General features: G+C 33.1%; 1 protein-coding gene and 1 long non-coding RNA gene across 3 annotated transcripts in view; one reads left to right on the top strand and one right to left on the bottom strand.

Moving 5' to 3' along the window:
* LOC132092114 (importin-13-like) overlaps window positions 1-391 on the bottom strand; it is a 49,562-nt gene extending 49,171 nt beyond the window's left edge. For both annotated transcript variants that reach the window (XR_009422188.1, XM_059498201.1), the window contains exon 1: window positions 40-391. Coding sequence is in view for 1 of the 2 variants with exons in the window: in XM_059498201.1 (XP_059354184.1) it covers window positions 40-87 (48 nt within the window). In the remaining variant the exon portion in view is untranslated. The remainder of the gene's footprint in view (window positions 1-39) is intronic.
* A 12,944-nt stretch (window positions 392-13,335) lies between these two features.
* Window positions 13,336-16,455, top strand: LOC132091775 (uncharacterized). The gene is made up of 3 exons (XR_009422128.1): window positions 13,336-13,371; window positions 14,817-14,965; window positions 16,114-16,455. It is a non-coding gene; the product is annotated as an uncharacterized LOC132091775 (long non-coding RNA).
* Window positions 16,456-18,410: the final 1,955 nt, after the last annotated feature.

Below are 18,410 nucleotides of genomic sequence, written 5' to 3'. Positions count from 1 at the left end.
CTAAACACAACATTAATGATTAAAAACATGTATATTTACCTTTTCCACGTTTTCCACGGTGAAGTCTGCGGCTGTGTCCGGATCCATCGTCTCTTGAACACAATGTGCTGCCTTACGCTTTATAGATGTACTGGTTATTAATATAAGTTAATTGTGATAATATTTGCTGATTTAGCTCACTGAGGTGAATTTGAATCGGTCCGGCGAGCGATCAGGCCGGTGCGCGCAAGCTCATGTTTCTAATTCTCATATTTCGCTCATGATAAAACCCCTTTCGTATCTCAGTTGAACGTTAAACATGACCGTTTGTCACATATGTGCGTCTGAGGGTCTCTGTCCGGTCGCGGTGATCCAGTGTGCGCGTGCCCTCCCTCTCCCGCTCTCGTCGGTCTGACTGAACGATTCGACACGCGCTGCGCGTGCCCAAACCTCTGCCTTCACTAAAAAGAGAAAAAACACTATTCCCAGTTAGAATTAATTCAGTATTATTCCGTTTTTTATTATTTTATGTGTATATGTAAAAAAAATAAAAAATAATCATGAATAATTTAACTGTAAAATTGGTGTGTTGATTGAATGCAGATATGTCGGTTTTCCTTTTATCAAATGAGTTGTCTGTCTGCTCCATAGAGCTTTGATTTCTGATACTGAGTTTTTAAACTCGTAAAATCGTATAGCTTTTATACAACAGATCACTTGACTTTGATGTGACGTTCATTTTTAATCAGGCGTAATTTGAATGGCCCTGTAAACGGACCTTCGCACTGCATTATGGGTGATGTGGTTTTTAAAAATAACGCGTTCATATGCTGTGTCACAGCGACTCTTTGCGATACTTTTGAAGTTTTGCATGGATTTCAGCTTCTGTACGTGTAGAACAAGCGGAGTTCATAATCTCGCCCAATTATGTGGTTTTCTATTTTAATACAGGCCTACTTAAAAATATACATTCTACTGCTGATTATATGTTTATTTTTCTTTTTTTGGATCCTGTGATACTTTTTATGAGTCTTTATTATCACTTTTATATCAATTTAACACATCCTTGCTGAATAAAAGCTTTAATTTTATTCAAAAACGATCAAAGAAGAAGAAAGAAATTGACCCCACACTTTAGAACGGCAGTTGTTACAAAATATTTATATTTTGAATAAATGCTGTTCTTTTTAACTTTTTAGACATCAAATAATTCTGAAAAAGTACCACAGGTTCCAAAAAAAATAAAAAATAAAAAAATGAAGCTGCAAAACTGTTTTCAATATTGATACTAAATCATCATATTAGAATGATCATGTGACACTGAAGACTGTAGTAATGATTCTGATTTTTCAGCTTTACATCACAGAAATAAATTATATTTTAAAACATATTCACATAGAAAACTGTTATTTTAAATTGCAATAATATTTCACAATATTACTGTTTTTTCTGTGGTCAAATAAATCCAGCCATGATGAGTAGAAGAGACTTCTTTAAAAACATTACAATTCATACTGATCCCAAACGTTTGAACGGTAGTGTTTGTGTGTGTGTATAATGAACATATTTATAAAAGCAGCTCTAAAAGCAGCTGATCCCCGTCCAGCTGTTGTGTGCGCGCTTCGCCGCGCCCCGCCCACCGCGTCAGACGAGAGCGCGCAGCGGATCTCAACTCTTTGGATCTGCTGTAAATGAACTCTTCCAGACACTTCTGATCATCTGACACAAACACACTGGAATCTAATTTCATCTCCGTCCGTCGATCCAGAGGCATTTATTACACACACACTGGACTTTTGTGTCGGTTTTCACGTCTGAAGAAAGAAAGAAAGAAAGAAAGAAAGAAAGAAAGAAAGAAAGAAAGAAAGAAAGAAGGAACAAATATTTTAGCTTTATTTCAGGTTGAAGTTTTTATCTTTTGACATATAAAGGATATGGGCAGATGTGGAAATATTGCGTTTTGTGCGATGGTGCTCTTCTACTGTTCTTTCATTACAGGTAAAAAATAAATCTATCTATCTATCTATCTATCTCTAGTGAAGTGAAACAGAATTATAGTAATAGCCATTGTGAAATGTACTCTATTTTTCAGACAATATTTGTTTGTTCTCAGTTTGTTTCTGCTGAAGTCAAACAATGGTTGTGTCTCAAAACCTAAACTGCCTACCTAGGCAGTAAGCACAATATTGACCACTTAAGATGCCCAGAAAGGACATCTAGAAGTGCAAATCTTTCATGACTTGATGGATGCCCAAAAACTCCTTAATGTACTTTGGTTGCTCGAAAATGCTTTCTAGGTAGGGACCTCAATATGTTTGGAGACACAGCCTTGTATCTTGCAGTGAAAAGATACTGGACTGTAAGAGTAATCATATTAACACAAACATAAGCTTGTTTTTAATTAGACTTTATGAAAAATAGTCTTATGTTTGCATTTCTATGACATCAGTTCCAATTTTGCAGTTTACTTGTATTCAGTTTTGTGTTCACTCAGGACTTCTGACTGTAAAGACTGACTGCTTTATGAAAACTCATATTCAATTCTTATTTATTTACATTAGCAAACATGTACAACCCCTGTCAAAAAGTATGGAATCACCCCTCTCAGAAGATGTTCATTCAAATGTTTAATTGTGTAGAGCAAAAACCAAGCACATATATGCCACAAAACAATTTTCACTCAACAAAACAATATTCTGGCTGTATAAAACACTTTAAAAAAAACAACAACAAAGAAAGATAACTATAGTCAATTACAACTGTTTTTACAGATCAAACAGAGGAAAAAAATATGGAATCACACAAATCTGAGGAAAATTATATGGAATCACAATGCACTTTGCATTTCTAAAACAAACACATGTATCTGATTACAACTGCTAATTAGTCTGCAGTTAAAAACAAGTGCTTGCACACATTAGTGATGTGTTGAACCAAGATGATTGACATAACTCATGGCTCCAACACGAGAGATGTCAGTTGAAACAAAGGAGAGGATTATCAAACTTCTCAAAGAAGGTAAATCTTCACGGAATGTAGCAAAAGATGTTGGTTGTTCCCAGTCAGATGTGTCTAAAATCTGGACCAAGTACAAATCAAATGGAAAGGTTGTAAAAGGGAAGCTTACTGGTAGACCAAGAAAGACATCAAAGCGCCAAGAGAGAAAACTTAAAGCAATATGCATTGAAAACAGAAAATGCACAACAAAACAAATGAGGAACAAATAGGCAGAAAGTGGAGTTCATGTCTGTGACCGGACTGTAAGAAATCGCCTAAAAGAAATGGGATTTACAAACAGAAAAGCCAAACGAAAACCATCATTAACATCTAAACAGAAAAAACAAGGTTTCAGTGTGCTAAAGAAAGACAATCTTGGACTGTGGATGACTGGATGAGAGTTATATTCAGTGATGAATCACGAATCTGCATTGGGCAGGGTGATGATGCTGGAACTTCTGTTTGGTGCCGTTCCAATGAAATTTATAAAGACAACTGCCTGAAGAAAACATGCAAATTTCCACAATCATTAATGATATGGGGTTGTATGTCAGGTAAAGGTATGGGAGAGATGACAGTCATTACATCTTCTATAAATGCACAAGTTTATGTTGAGATTTTGGACACTTTTCTTATTCCATCAATTGAAAGGATGTTTGGTAATGGTAGCATCATTTTTCAGGATGATAATGCATTGTGCCATAGGGCAAAATCTGTGAAAACATTTCTACAGGAAAGACATGTAATGTCAATGGCATGGCCTGCAAATAGTACGGACCTCAATCCAATTGAAAATCTGTGGTGGAAATTAAAGAAAATGGTCCACGACAAGGCTCCAACCTGCAAAGCTGATCTGGCAACTGCAATAAGACAAAGCTGGAGACAGATTGATGAAGTATACTGTTTGTCATTAGTTAAATCCATGCCTCAGAGAATTCAAGCTGTTATAAAAGCCAGATGTGGTGCAACAAAGTACTAGTAGGGTTTTTATTTGGTGATTCCATATAATTTTCCTTAGATTTGTGTGATTCCATATTTTTTTCCTCTGTTTGATCTGTAAAAAGAGTTGTAATTGACTATAGTTATCTTTCTTTGTTGTTGTTTTTTTTTTTTAAGTGTTTTATACAGCCAGAATATTGTTTTGTTGAGTGAAAATTGTTTTGTGGCATATATGTGCTTGGTTTTTGCTCTACACAATTAAACATTTGAATGAACATCTTCTGAGAGGGGTGATTCCATACTTTTTGCCAGGGGTTGTATGTGTTCGCACACGTTCATGTGAGGGTGGAAATTCAAGAAATTCATCTCTCTTTCCCAACACTGGCACACAGAGCATTATGGGAATTCTGTCAAACCACACACACACATACACATACTCTCTCAATCCCAGAATGCATTCATTTCTTAGCCAGAGTTTGTAATTAGGAGTCATGCAGCGTGTATTTTTACCATATCTAAATTAGATTTTATTCTAAGGCCTGTTTTGGAAAGTTAAGAATGGCTCTGTATATTAACTGAGCGAGAGCAAGATTGTTCAGTACACGCTCCTGAACAATCGTGGTGTATTTTTTTAAAGTGTTTCTGCTGCTTGTCATCTTTGCATGCTGACTTCCTGTTCCTCTCACTTTCATCTGCTCTTCTATTTTTACATCTTGTACAAAAGCCCCGTTTACTTTTATTCCTGCTCTTATTTTTCACAATTCATAAGTGCACTTTATTTTAAAGTAAAAGTATTTCCAATAGTTAGCCTTATAATTTAATGCATTAAATTATTTAAACAAAATAAGTTAACATGAATAACTGCAATAAAATAAAATTATACATTTGAAACGGAAGCATCACCTCCATGGAGATGTTCTACAATGGAAAACATATATATATATATATATATATATATATTAATATCAAAACAATTTTAACTCAGAAAATGGCTTGTAAATTTCATAGATAATTACAAAGAAATGGCAATGACACATTTGACTAAACATGAAATTTTGAACTTATATAGCATTTACTCCAGTAGTTATGAGCTCCACAGACACAATTTCATATCAAACAAAAGCTCTGCATAAAGATGAGATCTGCAGATAGATGAGAGACGAGAAAACCTGTGAGAAACAGGAGCGCAGGTGAGAAACATGACTGGGTGAATATTATGATAAAGAAGGCAACTTTTTGAGCAACGTTGCTGTCAACAGGGAACCAGATGAGACACTGGGCCCACGACTGATCTCAAGTATCCAGACAGAATTTTGTTACCCATTCTGTGAAATTGCCCAGTCAACATTGCCCAAAAAAGCTGCCCCATGTATCATCACCTTAACACTGTAAAAAATTATTTTATGAAGTTGTAAATAAAACAAAGACTACTGGAGTGTTTTTCCATTTAATTGAATGTATTAGTTGCCATTTCTTTGTTACTATTTGTGAAATATACGAGCAATTTCTGAATGAAAATGATTTCACCATCAATTTTGTGTAGACCAATTGTATTTCAAAGAAGTTTAAATTCCTATTATGGAAAGTTATTAAGATGCAAGTCACATTGTATTTAGTTTTTAAAGGAATGTTTAGTTAGGTTTAATTTGTGCATAATGTGAAATCACATTTGAATGAAATCATCAGTTATATTATTATTAATATTTTGAATGCGCTTTTTATATTTTTATATTTACTTTAGTTTAAGTCGTTTAAATGTGCTTTTGTAATTTTTATTTATTAGATTTTATTAAAAGTTATTTATTTTAGTAATTTGATCACTTAAAATTTAACTTCTAAGTTTTTCCATCTAATATTTAGATTTTGTTTATGCTTTATTTCAAAATTTAGGTACAATATTATTTTATTCCAATATCAGCCTAATCAAAATGTATTAAATAAAGCTGCTAATTATGGACGTGATCAATATACTGGATCGACTGTATAACAGAGACAGACAGAGACTTTCATGAAAAGTGACGTGTAGACCAGAACTCTATCAGTCCAGAGGGTGAGAAGATGAAAATAGAACGATAACTGATAAGAAGAGCATCTGTTGACAGAAGAGAGACAAAGTCTCTGAGCAAATGATTAGGACATTTATTGAGCCAAACCTGTCAAACCTTTTTAACATTCTCTTCCTTATTACACTGTAATGTGGGCAGTTAAAAAAGAAACTAAATGTTGACAATGTCTATCATTTTTAACTGTTTTCAACATTAATAATAATAAATGTTTCTTGAGCAGCAAATCAGCATATAAAAATGATTATATGAAGCTCATGTGACACTGAAGACTGGAGTAATGATGTTAAAAATTGAGCTGTGCATCACAGCAACAAATAACATTTTACCATATACTATAATAGAAAACAGTTTTTTGAAATAGTAAAAATATTTCAGAATATTACTGTTTTTAGTGTATTTTTCATCAAATACTTTTACTCCTGGTGAGCATTAAAGTCTTCTTTCAAAAACTTTTTTTTTTTTTTTAATTCTGACGCCAAATGTTTTGCGCATATGTGTTACTTGCCATTTCTTTGTTATTATTTGTGAAACATACAAGCAATTTCTGAATGAAAAGTCGCAAGTCGGTGGAATTTTTTCTCAAGTCATATAATTTGAAGTTTCATTCATATCTGTTGCACAAACAATGCTTTAAAGTTCATTAACAGAGCTAAAGGGTTGTTCAAATCCTGAATTGCACATATAATGACAGGTTTCCTCAACACTCATTTATTATTAGTCAGACAGACAGATAGTTCCTCCCCAAACACATGCTTAATTAAATTACTGAATTAATTATTAACACTTTTCTTGTTTCATCACATATCTAAAGACAGAAAAGAGCTCCGATTAAACATTCTCTCTTGTAGATTCAGATTTGGCAGAGACATTCTCTCATTTTTAATTCATGATAATACCCATTTTCATTTAAATATGCAGATTACATTGAATAATTTAAGATGCTGGCCAAAATTTCTCTCTGTTCTGGTTTTCCTCCCATCTTCAGGTGATTATCTCTGTGTGTCGTCTGCGGCTGACGTGACCTCATCGCATCACATCTCACATAGAATCGGAGTGACTGATGTTGACTTGACCTCGAGCCCCGGCAGCAATCAGACACAGTCCTCTAACATCACTGAGCCCACGCCGCACACAGACACAACAGGTACAACATTTACTTACTGTGGTTTTAATCTGAGATCGACAGTGTCGTTAACCCTCAATATGATGTGTAATGCAATTTCCTACTGCCACAATCAGCGTTTGTAAAGAGGCACAAGTCATTGGGTTCAAAATATTTCTTTAACCCTTGTGCTGTGCTGAAAATCCTTTACCTAATTTGGGGTTCCCGGTAAAAAATGACCGGCCTTTTAAAACTCTTTTTATGCTATATTATTACCAAATCTTTAATTCAATCTTTTAATCAACTTGTTTTCTTTCAAGCACAGGATTTGTATTTCTTTTTGGACCTGATTGATTGTAGACCGCATTCATCTGAGTTCATGCATCTCAGATTTTGAGTGATAAAAAGTTAATTTTTTTTTTTTTTATAATCTTGTCAAAGATCACTCAAAAACCTAGGTGCATAAGCCCAGATCTGTTTTTAGAGACTTTTCTTAGAGTGCACGTAATACTTTTAAACAGCCATTAAAAAGAAGAAAAAGAAAACACACTGTCAATTATACTGTAATGTTGAATGGCTAGTCAGTCAATGGTTAAATATTAGGAAAAAAAGATGCCATTATTCAAGTCTTTATTTTGTTTATACATTGATTTGAATTAAGATTGAATGAAATGATTGCAATATAAAAGGATATTTAAAAACTTTAATGTTAGGTGGGATTAATTTCTGAAAACATTTGTGATTAGTTATCTTTATTTATCAATAGACAACACTAATATATATATATATATATGTATATGTATATATATATATATATATATGTATATATATATATATATATACAACCCGAATTCCGGAAAAGTTGGGACGTTTTTTACATTTTAATAAAATGAAAACTAAAGGAATTTCAAATCACATGAGCCAATATTTTATTCACAATAGAACATAGATAACATAGCAAATGTTTAAACTGAGAAATTTTACACTTTTATCCACTTAATTAGCTCATTTAAAATTTAATGCCTGCTACAGGTCTCAAAAAAGGTGGCACGGGGGCAACAAATGGCTAAAAAAGCAAGCAGTTTTGAAAAGATTCAGCTGGGAGAACATCTAGTGATTAATTAAGTTAATTGATATCAGGTCTGTAACATGATTAGCTATAAAAGCTTTGTCTTAGAGAAGCAGAGTCTCTCAGAAGTAAAGATGGGCAGAGGCTCTCCAATCTGTGAAAGACTGCGTAAAAAAATTGTGGAAAACTTTAAAAACAATGTTCCTCAACGTCAAATTGCAAAGGCTTTGCAAATCTCATCATCTACAGTGCATAACATCTTCAAAAGATTCAGAGAAACTGGAGAAATCTCTGTGCGTAAGGGACAAGGCCGGAGACCTTTATTGGATGCCCGTGGTCTTCGGGCTCTCAGACGACACTGCATCACTCATCGGCATGATTGTGTCAATGACATTACTAAATGGGCCCAGGAATACTTTCAGAAACCACTGTCGGTAAACACAATCCGCCGTGCCATCAGCAGATGCCAACTAAAGCTCTATCATGCAAAAAGGAAGCCATATGTGAACATGGTCCAGAAGCGCCGTCGTGTCCTGTGGGCCAAGGCTCATTTAAAATGGACTATTTCAAAGTGGAATAGTGTTTTATGGTCAGACGAGTCCAAATTTGACATTCTTGTTGGAAATCACGGACGCCGTGTCCTCCGGGCTAAAGAGGAGGGAGACCTTCCAGCATGTTATCAGCGTTCAGTTCAAAAGCCAGCATCTCTGATGGTATGGGGGTGCATAAGTGCATACGGTATGGGCAGCTTGCATGTTTTAGAAGGCTCTGTGAATGCTGAAAGGTATATAAAGGTTTTAGAGCAACATATGCTTCCCTCCAAACAACGTCTATTTCAGGGAAGGCCCTGTTTATTTCAGCAGGACAATGCAAAACCACATACTGCAGCTATAACAACAGCATGGCTTCGTCGTAGAAGAGTCCGGGTGCTAACCTGGCCTGCCTGCAGTCCAGATCTTTCACCTATAGAGAACATTTGGCGCATCATTAAATGAAAAATATGTCAAAGACGACCATGAACTCTTCAGCAGCTGGAAATCTATATAAGGCAAGAATGGGACCAAATTCCAACAGCAAAACTCCAGCAACTCATAGCCTCAATGCCCAGACGTCTTCAAACTGTTTTGAAAAGAAAAGGAGATGCTACACCATGGTAAACATGCCCCGTCCCAACTATTTTGAGACCTGTAGCAGAAATCAAAATTGAAATGAGCTCATTTTGTGCATAAAATTGTAAACTTTCTCAGTTTAAACATTTGCTATGTTATCTATGTTCTATTGTGAATAAAATATTGGCTCATGTGATTTGAAAGTCTTTTAGTTTTCATTTTATTAAATTTAAAAAACGTCCCAACTTTTCCGGAATTCGGGTTGTATATATATATATATATATGTATATATATATATATATATATATATATATATATATATATATATATATATATACACCTTTTTTATTTCCATTTACTATTGATTTATTTTAATTTACTATTATTTATATAACATTTATTCATATTTTAAAGTGCATTTTATCTAAATAAATCTCATTTGAAAAATGAAAAAATTCTATATTAATAGTAAAATAATTTAGAATAACACTGTTCTTTTAAAAAAATTCTGACTCACTCTACACATTTTCTGCTCATTTCAAACAAACTTTGTTGAACCTACCACAGAGGAATATTTAACCTAAGAATGAAATTCTTTCATCATTTACTCACATTATGTGGTTCCAAACCCACGTATATTTATTTCTTCTGTGAAACACAAAAGCAGAACACACCAATATCTATGTCATCATTGGCTGAAAATCACATTCCTGCTGCTTCATAATCAAAAATGGCAAGCAAAGACACATTTCAACAAGTTAAGAACAACATGAGAGTGAGCAAATAAAAGAAGTTTCATCATTGGGTGAATACTTTCACTTACCTATACCTGACCTGACCTGACAGAAGAGATCATTTACACAACAACCAGTGTTTCTGAACTGCGACAGCAATGTAGAACGACATGAAGAGAATCAATGAGTAAATGCTGTGTGAGATCTAACATGAGAGCGTGAAGTGAAAGTGACATTCAGCCAAGTATTGTGACCCATACTCAGAACTGTACATGCACTCCCCCCACCCACAATTCCTGCCGGCCTGAGGCTCGAACTCACAACCTTTCGATTGGGAGTCCAACTGTCTAACCATTAGGCCACAACTTCCCGTAAAGAGTTTGAATCCTCATGACACACACACACACACACACACACACACACACACACACACACACACACACACACACACACACACACACACACACACACACACACACACACACACACACACACACACACACACACACACACACACACACACACACACACACACACACACACACACACACACTTGTGGCTCACTCAACAAACCATCAAAGATCTCACCAACACCATTAAAATCATCCTGCTGCATTACTGAAGAGCTCAGATACTCTCACTGGCTGCTTCCAGATGAAATACTGACAAACTTAAAACACACAATGTGTGCTTTTACATAGCATTATGTTACATTGGTAATGTGCATGTTTAATTTTCTGAGTGCATCTATCTTAGAAATTAATGCAATTATTTTATAATTTAAGGTTATTTCTGCTCACCAAGGTTGCATTTATTTGATCAAAAATACAGTACAAAATATAGTGATATTGTGAAATATCATTACAACTTAAAAAAAAAACTGCTTTCTACTTGAATAGATTTTAAAATGTTCCTGTGGCTCAGTGGTAGAGCATTGCATTCGCAGCACAAAAGTTTGTGGGTTCAGTTTTCCAGGGAACACACATACTATTAAAAAAATAAATAAAAATCTGTAGCCTGAATGCTCAGTCGCTTTGGATAAAGGTGTCTGCTAAATGCATAAATTAAAATGTAATTTATTCCTGTGATGCAAAGCTGAATTTTCAGCATCATTACTCCTCACGGTCTTTCAGAAACCAAATATGCTGATTTGCTGCTCAAGAGACAATTCTGATTATTATCAGTGTTGAAAACAGTTGTGCTGCTTCATATTGAATGGAAACTGGAAATATTTTTCAGGATTCTTTGATGAATAGAGAATTTGAAAGAACAACATTATTTGTCAAATTAATCTTTGTTTAACATTGTAAACATTTTGACCATCACTTTTGATCGATTCTATGCATCCTTGCTGATAAAAAGTATCCATTTCTTAAAAAAAATTCTTACTGACCCCAAACTTTTTAACGGTAGTGTACATCTGCAAAAATAGTAATAGTATGCTAGGTAGTGCTATTTTGAACACAGCCTCGCTCTCTTTTCTCTTAACTCACACATATGTGTCAAACGTTCAGTTTTTTCACATTCAGGGGTGCGTTTCTCAAAACCTTATAGTTGCTAACCTGTTAACAACTTAGTTGGTTGGCAATGGGAAATTGCATTGCAACCAACAAAGTTGCTAACTTAGTTAGCAACTATGGTTTTGGGAAACGCACCCCTGATTAGTTTCCTTTTACTCTGTTAAACAACCAATCCAATTAACCCCTCATACCAGGCATGAACACAGGCACAAGTCATGCAAAAAACTCTATTTACATAGTTTTTTTCCGTTCCATGGGGGAAAAAGGATGTCTTTGTAATCATCAAAATAAAAGAATGACTTACTCTGAAACAGCTCATAAAGAAAGCAATTTTCACAATCCAAACACTTACTGATGGATTAAATCTCACTGAATATCAGATTTCATTACAGGAGTTAAAATGAGTTGGAAATGCTTTTAGTGTTTAACAAAGGCATCACCAGCTGAAGAAACCGCGTTGAACATGTAGCCGCCTGTTGAGTCATGTCACGTGCTCATGAATTTAACTGAAAAAGCCCAAAGCTGCGTTTCATCTGTCATTTATTCAGCTCAGTTTGCATGTTGGTTTTCAGTTGTTCTCAACATTTCTGTCAGCAGATCTGTAATATGCTGCCATGTTATTGGAGTCATGTAGAGGTTACCATGGAAAAATGGTAATAATGCACCCATTTCTTCTTCTTCTTTAATGGGCACCAGCGGCAGTTCTAGCATACTTTGTGCAATATTCAAGATAAGATATGACCAAAAGAAACAAAACAAACACTTTTTAACAACCCATTAGTTCTTTTTGAAAGTAAACTCTGTACACTACTGCTCAAATGTTTCAGTAAGACTTTTTAATAAATTAAATAATAAATTAATACATTTATTCTACAAGGATGGCAGTAAACTGACAGTAAAGACATTGATAATGTTACAAAAGATTTATATTTCTAATAAAGAAAATGTTTTACACGAAATATATTTAATACAAAAATATATTTCTATACACAACATTTATTTAGTTAAATACATATGTATATTAAATATGCATGAAATCGATTAGAAGTGACAGTAAAAACAATGTTACAAAAGATTTCTATTTAAAATAAATGCTGTTATTTTAGACTTTCTAGAAATGATAGAATCCAAGGTGGGGGTGGGGGATGGGTTACACAAAAATATAAAGCAGCTGTTTCCAACACTGATAATAATCAGAAATGTTTCTTGGGCAGTAAATCATCATATTAGAACGATTTCTGAAGATCGTGTGACACTGAAGACTGGAGGAATGATGCTGAAAATACAGCTGTGCATCACAGAAACAAATTACATTTTTAAATATATTCAGTTAGAAAAAATGTATTGTAAATTGCGATAATATTTCACTATTTTGATGCTTTTACTGTATTTTTGATCAAATTAATGCAGCTTTGGTGAGCATAATTTTTTTTAATAAATATCAAAATAAAGCAACAAAAATTATTATAACTTTTTTTGGAAGTTGCACTCAAATCTGATTTTTTTTTTTTTTTGCTGATTTAACACCACTGTGTTTGTTTAACCTTTAGAAACATTGATGAACTCATCCGCCCCGGCAGAGAATGTCAGTTTCTCTGGGAACATCTCAGACAGTCGAAATGACTCCGATGTGTCACCTGTGAATAATGAGACAGCAGTTACCACAGTAAAACCAACTACACTCCTGCCTTCAGCGCCCCGTGAGCCCAAAAACACCGTTTACATCAGCACGCTCCACCCAGAATCCAGAGGAGATCCAAACACGAGCTACCCAGAATCAACGAGCGCTCATAGCAGACTGAAACCCACTCCGCTCTCAGACGACACCCCCTCAGCTCTGAACGTCGGAGACACCGGTACGTGAAAACACCGTGCATTAGTCTTGTTGATTTCCAGTCAAAAATGAATCTTTAAACCAACATACAGTAATATCCTAGCTTCAATAAGATTTGTTTTAACCCTAAACGCATTTAATATTAACTGTATTAAAATATACATATATTAAATACACTTTAACTGTACTTTCCATTAGAAGTCTTTATTAGACTTTATATATTTAAATATACTTAAATACTATGTATTTAATTATCATAAACTATACTCATTAGTACTTTTCAGTTAAATACACGTAAACAATGTATTTGTTATCATTTATATTCATCAGTACTTTTCAATATGAATCCTTAATATTTTATATATTACATTTAATATTTTTAAATACACTTATATAGAATGTATTTAATAAACAATACATGTCAGTACTTTTTTAAATATAAATTCTCAATTCTTATTATTAAATAAATCATATATAATAAATATATATATATTACACTTATTATGTTTAAATACACTTAAATATGTATTATTATTATTATTATTATTATTATTATTATAAACTATATTCATCAATCCTTTTAGAATGAATTCTTAATTTTAAATATATTTTACATTTAAATTCATATTTGTAGGTACACATTTTTAAGTACTTTTCGGTATAAATTTTGAATTCTTAATGTTAAAAAATTCTTTACACTTAATATATTTAAATTCACATTTGTACATACTTTTCGGTATAAATTCTGATTTTTTTTAATTAAACATTTAATTAAACCTAAATATAATGTATTTAATGATTACAAACTATATTTACCATTTCAGTATAAATGTTTACACATTTCACTTGATAATACATATATATATATATATATATATATATATATATATATATATATATATATATATATATATATATATATATAATAAATGTAAATATATCTGTGAGTAAGTCTATTTATCAGTACTTTTCAGTGTGAATACTGTATTTGTATTTAATTACTGTAGCACCATCTGCATTAAAATGGCTGTGTAATTATGACCTGACTGACTAATTTTGACAAAAGCATTGCATTATGCTGGAGACCTCTCCTGTTTGTCTTTCAATGCAGACATGATTTATTGCTGTGATTATCAAACATCACATGATTATTCATTTGGTTGATGCTTTTGTGAGTCAATGCAGCTCAATGCACAAATATTTACAGTGCAAATCTGCATTTTTGTTTACCATAACGGCGAGCAAAAGAAATCCTCATACACTGGAATAGAGGTCTAACAGCAGAGAGGCTGATAACAGTGCGTGTGGAAAACAAGAGCGTCATTATATGTGCAGAGGAACGGCGAGCTGTGAGGGACGTCTTCATGCTGACACAACCGAAGAACAGACGCATCTTTGTGGATTCACCAGACGTCACTGCAGAAACGCTGTATAATGCTCTCTCTTTCTCTGTTTTCGTTCTTCTAGACAATAGCAAAGCATCCACTGACCCGCTCCTTGCTGGACTGGTGTCAGCATTCATCGTCGTCGCTGCCATCGTTTCGGTCCTCATATTCCTCAAATTCAGAAACACAAATGATGGTCCAGAGTTTCGCAGACTTCAAGATCTCCCCATGGTGAGACCTCAATCATTTAATAAGGTTATTTTGCTGAAGCTTATATTTTTCTATGTTAGACTCAAAGTACCGGGACCATAACGGTCATAATCATTAGAGGGATTACTATGATGTTGATTAAAATAATAATAATAATATTTTATGCTGTTATTCGCTTAAATATATCATAAATGAACAAAGTAAAAACTTAGCACTTTCCAGGAAATTTTTTTTTAGGTAAAAATGTAATATTTTAATTAAAAGAAAAAAAAAAGTGGGTTATTTTTCGATAATAACTTAACATCGATTCATGTCAATGCTATTCTATTTTTAAAATCATTTAATTTGAAGGTTTATTGTTGAACTCAGGATGCCACTATGATAAATGAGCTAAATTGTTTATGATGCCACTCCATGAAATATTACACATATACATGTCTGGTTAACAAGGCTAAACAAAGTGCAGGGAAAGATTTTGCAATTCTACTTTTCCCTGAAAATAGAAGGAAGAAAAAAACATTTTGAGAAAAGTGGTAATTAAAACCCATTGATTTATGAAAATGCTTTGATTTTATTTTTTTTAATCTTTTTTTTTATTTATTTTTTCATTTTTTAATCGTTTAAAGTCACTGAAAAAATCCATTGGGGAAATTTTTTAAAAATTAAAAAAAAAAAAGAAAATCAAAATAACTAATATATATATATACATAAATTTCTTTTTTCAAAAATTGTGTGTTCCTTTAAGAATATTATATGTTTAATAGAATGGTATTAGTTTTTAACTAAATGTATTTGAAGGGGGGAGGTTAACTATGATACTGATCTAAAATATTTTAACAAAATTGATGTCATTCCCTTAAATATAATGTAAATATGTGTGTGTAGGGGGAAATGTGACACATTAACAAGACTGAAGAAAAGCCTTTATTTCTAAAAAAAAAAAAAAAAAAGTGAAAAAAGCATGGTATTTAAATTTCAAGAAAAGCTTAATATGGGTAAAGTTTTTTTTTTTTAAATCTATATAACTAATTAAAATTGAGTGTGATGTATTAAAACAAAAATAGCCTAATAAACATTTTTTTTTATGTATTTACACTACACCTGTATGTAATGAAAGTTCTGTTCAGTTACAGTTTCTTGAGAATGACTCACTGATATCTGTGTTTCAGGATGATATGCTGGAGGACGCCCCTCTCTCCATGTACAGCTACTGAAATCCCAGATGTTCCTCAGACATCTTCAGAGCACCCAACATCCTCCGATCAACAGAACACAGACACATTTAAATGGCTGATGTGCTTCACAAACACTTCTGTACAGGACTAAATGTAGCCTAATACTCCACTTTAGTTGTTAAATTCACCATGGCCATCAGTTCCTGGCTGTTGAGTAGTTTTCTTGCACTTTATGTGAGGTTTGGGCTGCAGGAATATTTGGAGTAGAATGTAGAAACTAATTTTCATTTTTGGGTGAATTATTCCTTGAAAGAAATGTTCCAAGTTCACAACACAAAATGTACAACAATCATGTTTACAGTAATGCACTTATAGTGCAAGTGTATGGGGTACCAGAATAAACAATAAAGTACATCCACAAGACTTAAACAATATTCATGTTAACATGACACTAATGTGATATAGTCTATTAAGAATATCTGTATGATATGTATATCTGTTGTATTCAGTTTTCCAACTCCTGTGAAGCTGCTAAACCCTGTAACTTTTGCACTTCTATAGTAACTGCATTACTGTTAACTGATTTTTGCTTGTTTTTACAAACAGAGAGATGAAATTGAACCTTTTTTAAACCTGAATAATACTGTATGAACGACATCAATAATGATTTCCCAGTCTTCATTTCACTTCATTCTGTTTAGTTCTGTGAGAAATAGCATTTTTGTCAGTTATATAGATGTTTAGTTAACATCAAATGAAAAGTTGGAATAGTTTACATCATTAGGAATGTCATCAAATAGACAAAACAACATTGAAAATGCAATTGGCTCTTGGCTCATTATGTTACAAAATTCAACTGTTTTCAAAAATCCATTTGTGTGCACTTTGACAAAGATGGTAAAAAAACAGACATGAATCAATAAAAAGCCAGAATTGTAACGCTTTTTTGAGCCTGAAATGTTTTATAAACCTGAGAGAAAAAAAAATGTTGGCTGATGATGTGTGATGTTTACTTTGTGTAATAAGATGTGAGAGTGGATTTAAAGTGTTTCTTATTACACATTGTTCTTTTAATTAATAAAGTCTTTAAAATACACTTTTTGAAATTTGGCTCACTGGACACGCAAGTTATGAAATGCTACAATTATTGAGACTTATTTTAAGTGGTAAAAAGGTGATTGTTGTTCTTTTTACAAAAAAAATGAAGTCATTGTGAAATCAAAACTGACTATTTACTTTCTTAATTCACATTTCTGGTTTTATTGTGAACAAATCAATGCATTTTGCAAACATGCTCCAAATACTGACTGCATTACAATTAAAACATATACACAAGCCCGGGTAAAACTCTTTTTGACTAAATGGATGTTATGCATTGCATGTTCATATTGAAAACTCTCTTTTTGCTTTATTTCAAAAGCTGTTTTGCAACTTAACATTGGTAGCTAATACCTCAGAATATTTCAGTGCAATATATATATTTTTAACTAATTACAATGCGTCTCACCTGGTTTCTGTGCGGAGGGTTTCTCTCAGGACGAGACCTCACACCTCGTCCTTCAGCTCTGACACATGACTCCAAAACACACCGAGAAAAAACACCCTCCTTATAGTTACTAAAACCATAAAAAATGAAACATTGTCATTCCTTGAAATAAAATAAACTTTACTTGAAATCAAATAAAATGTGTGATGTTTAATTTGTGTAATAACTTGTGAAAGTGGATTTAAAGTCACATTGTTCTTTTTTTAATTAGTAAAGATTTTGAAAATACACACTAAATGATGTTACTTTTTGAAATTTGACTCACAAAAAAAAAAAAAAACACTGTGAGGCAAGGGAGGGGGAGGGGACCGTTTTTTTTTCTAAACTTAAAACGCATTTTTGTCCCGTTTGTGTTGCTTTACTAGCCTACTTAAACTATTGTTATGTACAATACATACATATACATCTCTCGTGCCTCAGTTGGTAAAAAAAAAAATTAGCCAATTACCATCAAGCGTTCTCTTTCAGAGTTGAGAAAAGAAACATAAAAATAGAGGGAGAACATGGATATAGGCTACAGTAGTCGACTTAGTTAAATAGCCCAACAGACAGCTTCTCTTTTAACTCAAACTTTTAATAAGAGATGGATGTTTGCTTCTATGGCAAGCCTTTGTAGCCTACCATTTAATCTATAAGCTGTACTAGTATCTTTTTTCATGTTACTAGTACTTATTTTTTAGACACTAGTATCTTTTCCATTAAGTACTTGTACTTATTCATTAGGTACTAGTGCTTATTCTTTAGG

The sequence above is a fragment of the Carassius carassius genome, chromosome 18 (assembly GCF_963082965.1).
Source record: "Carassius carassius chromosome 18, fCarCar2.1, whole genome shotgun sequence".
Taxonomy (NCBI): domain Eukaryota; kingdom Metazoa; phylum Chordata; class Actinopteri; order Cypriniformes; family Cyprinidae; genus Carassius; species Carassius carassius.
This window is presented reverse-complemented; position numbering and strand designations above follow the sequence as displayed.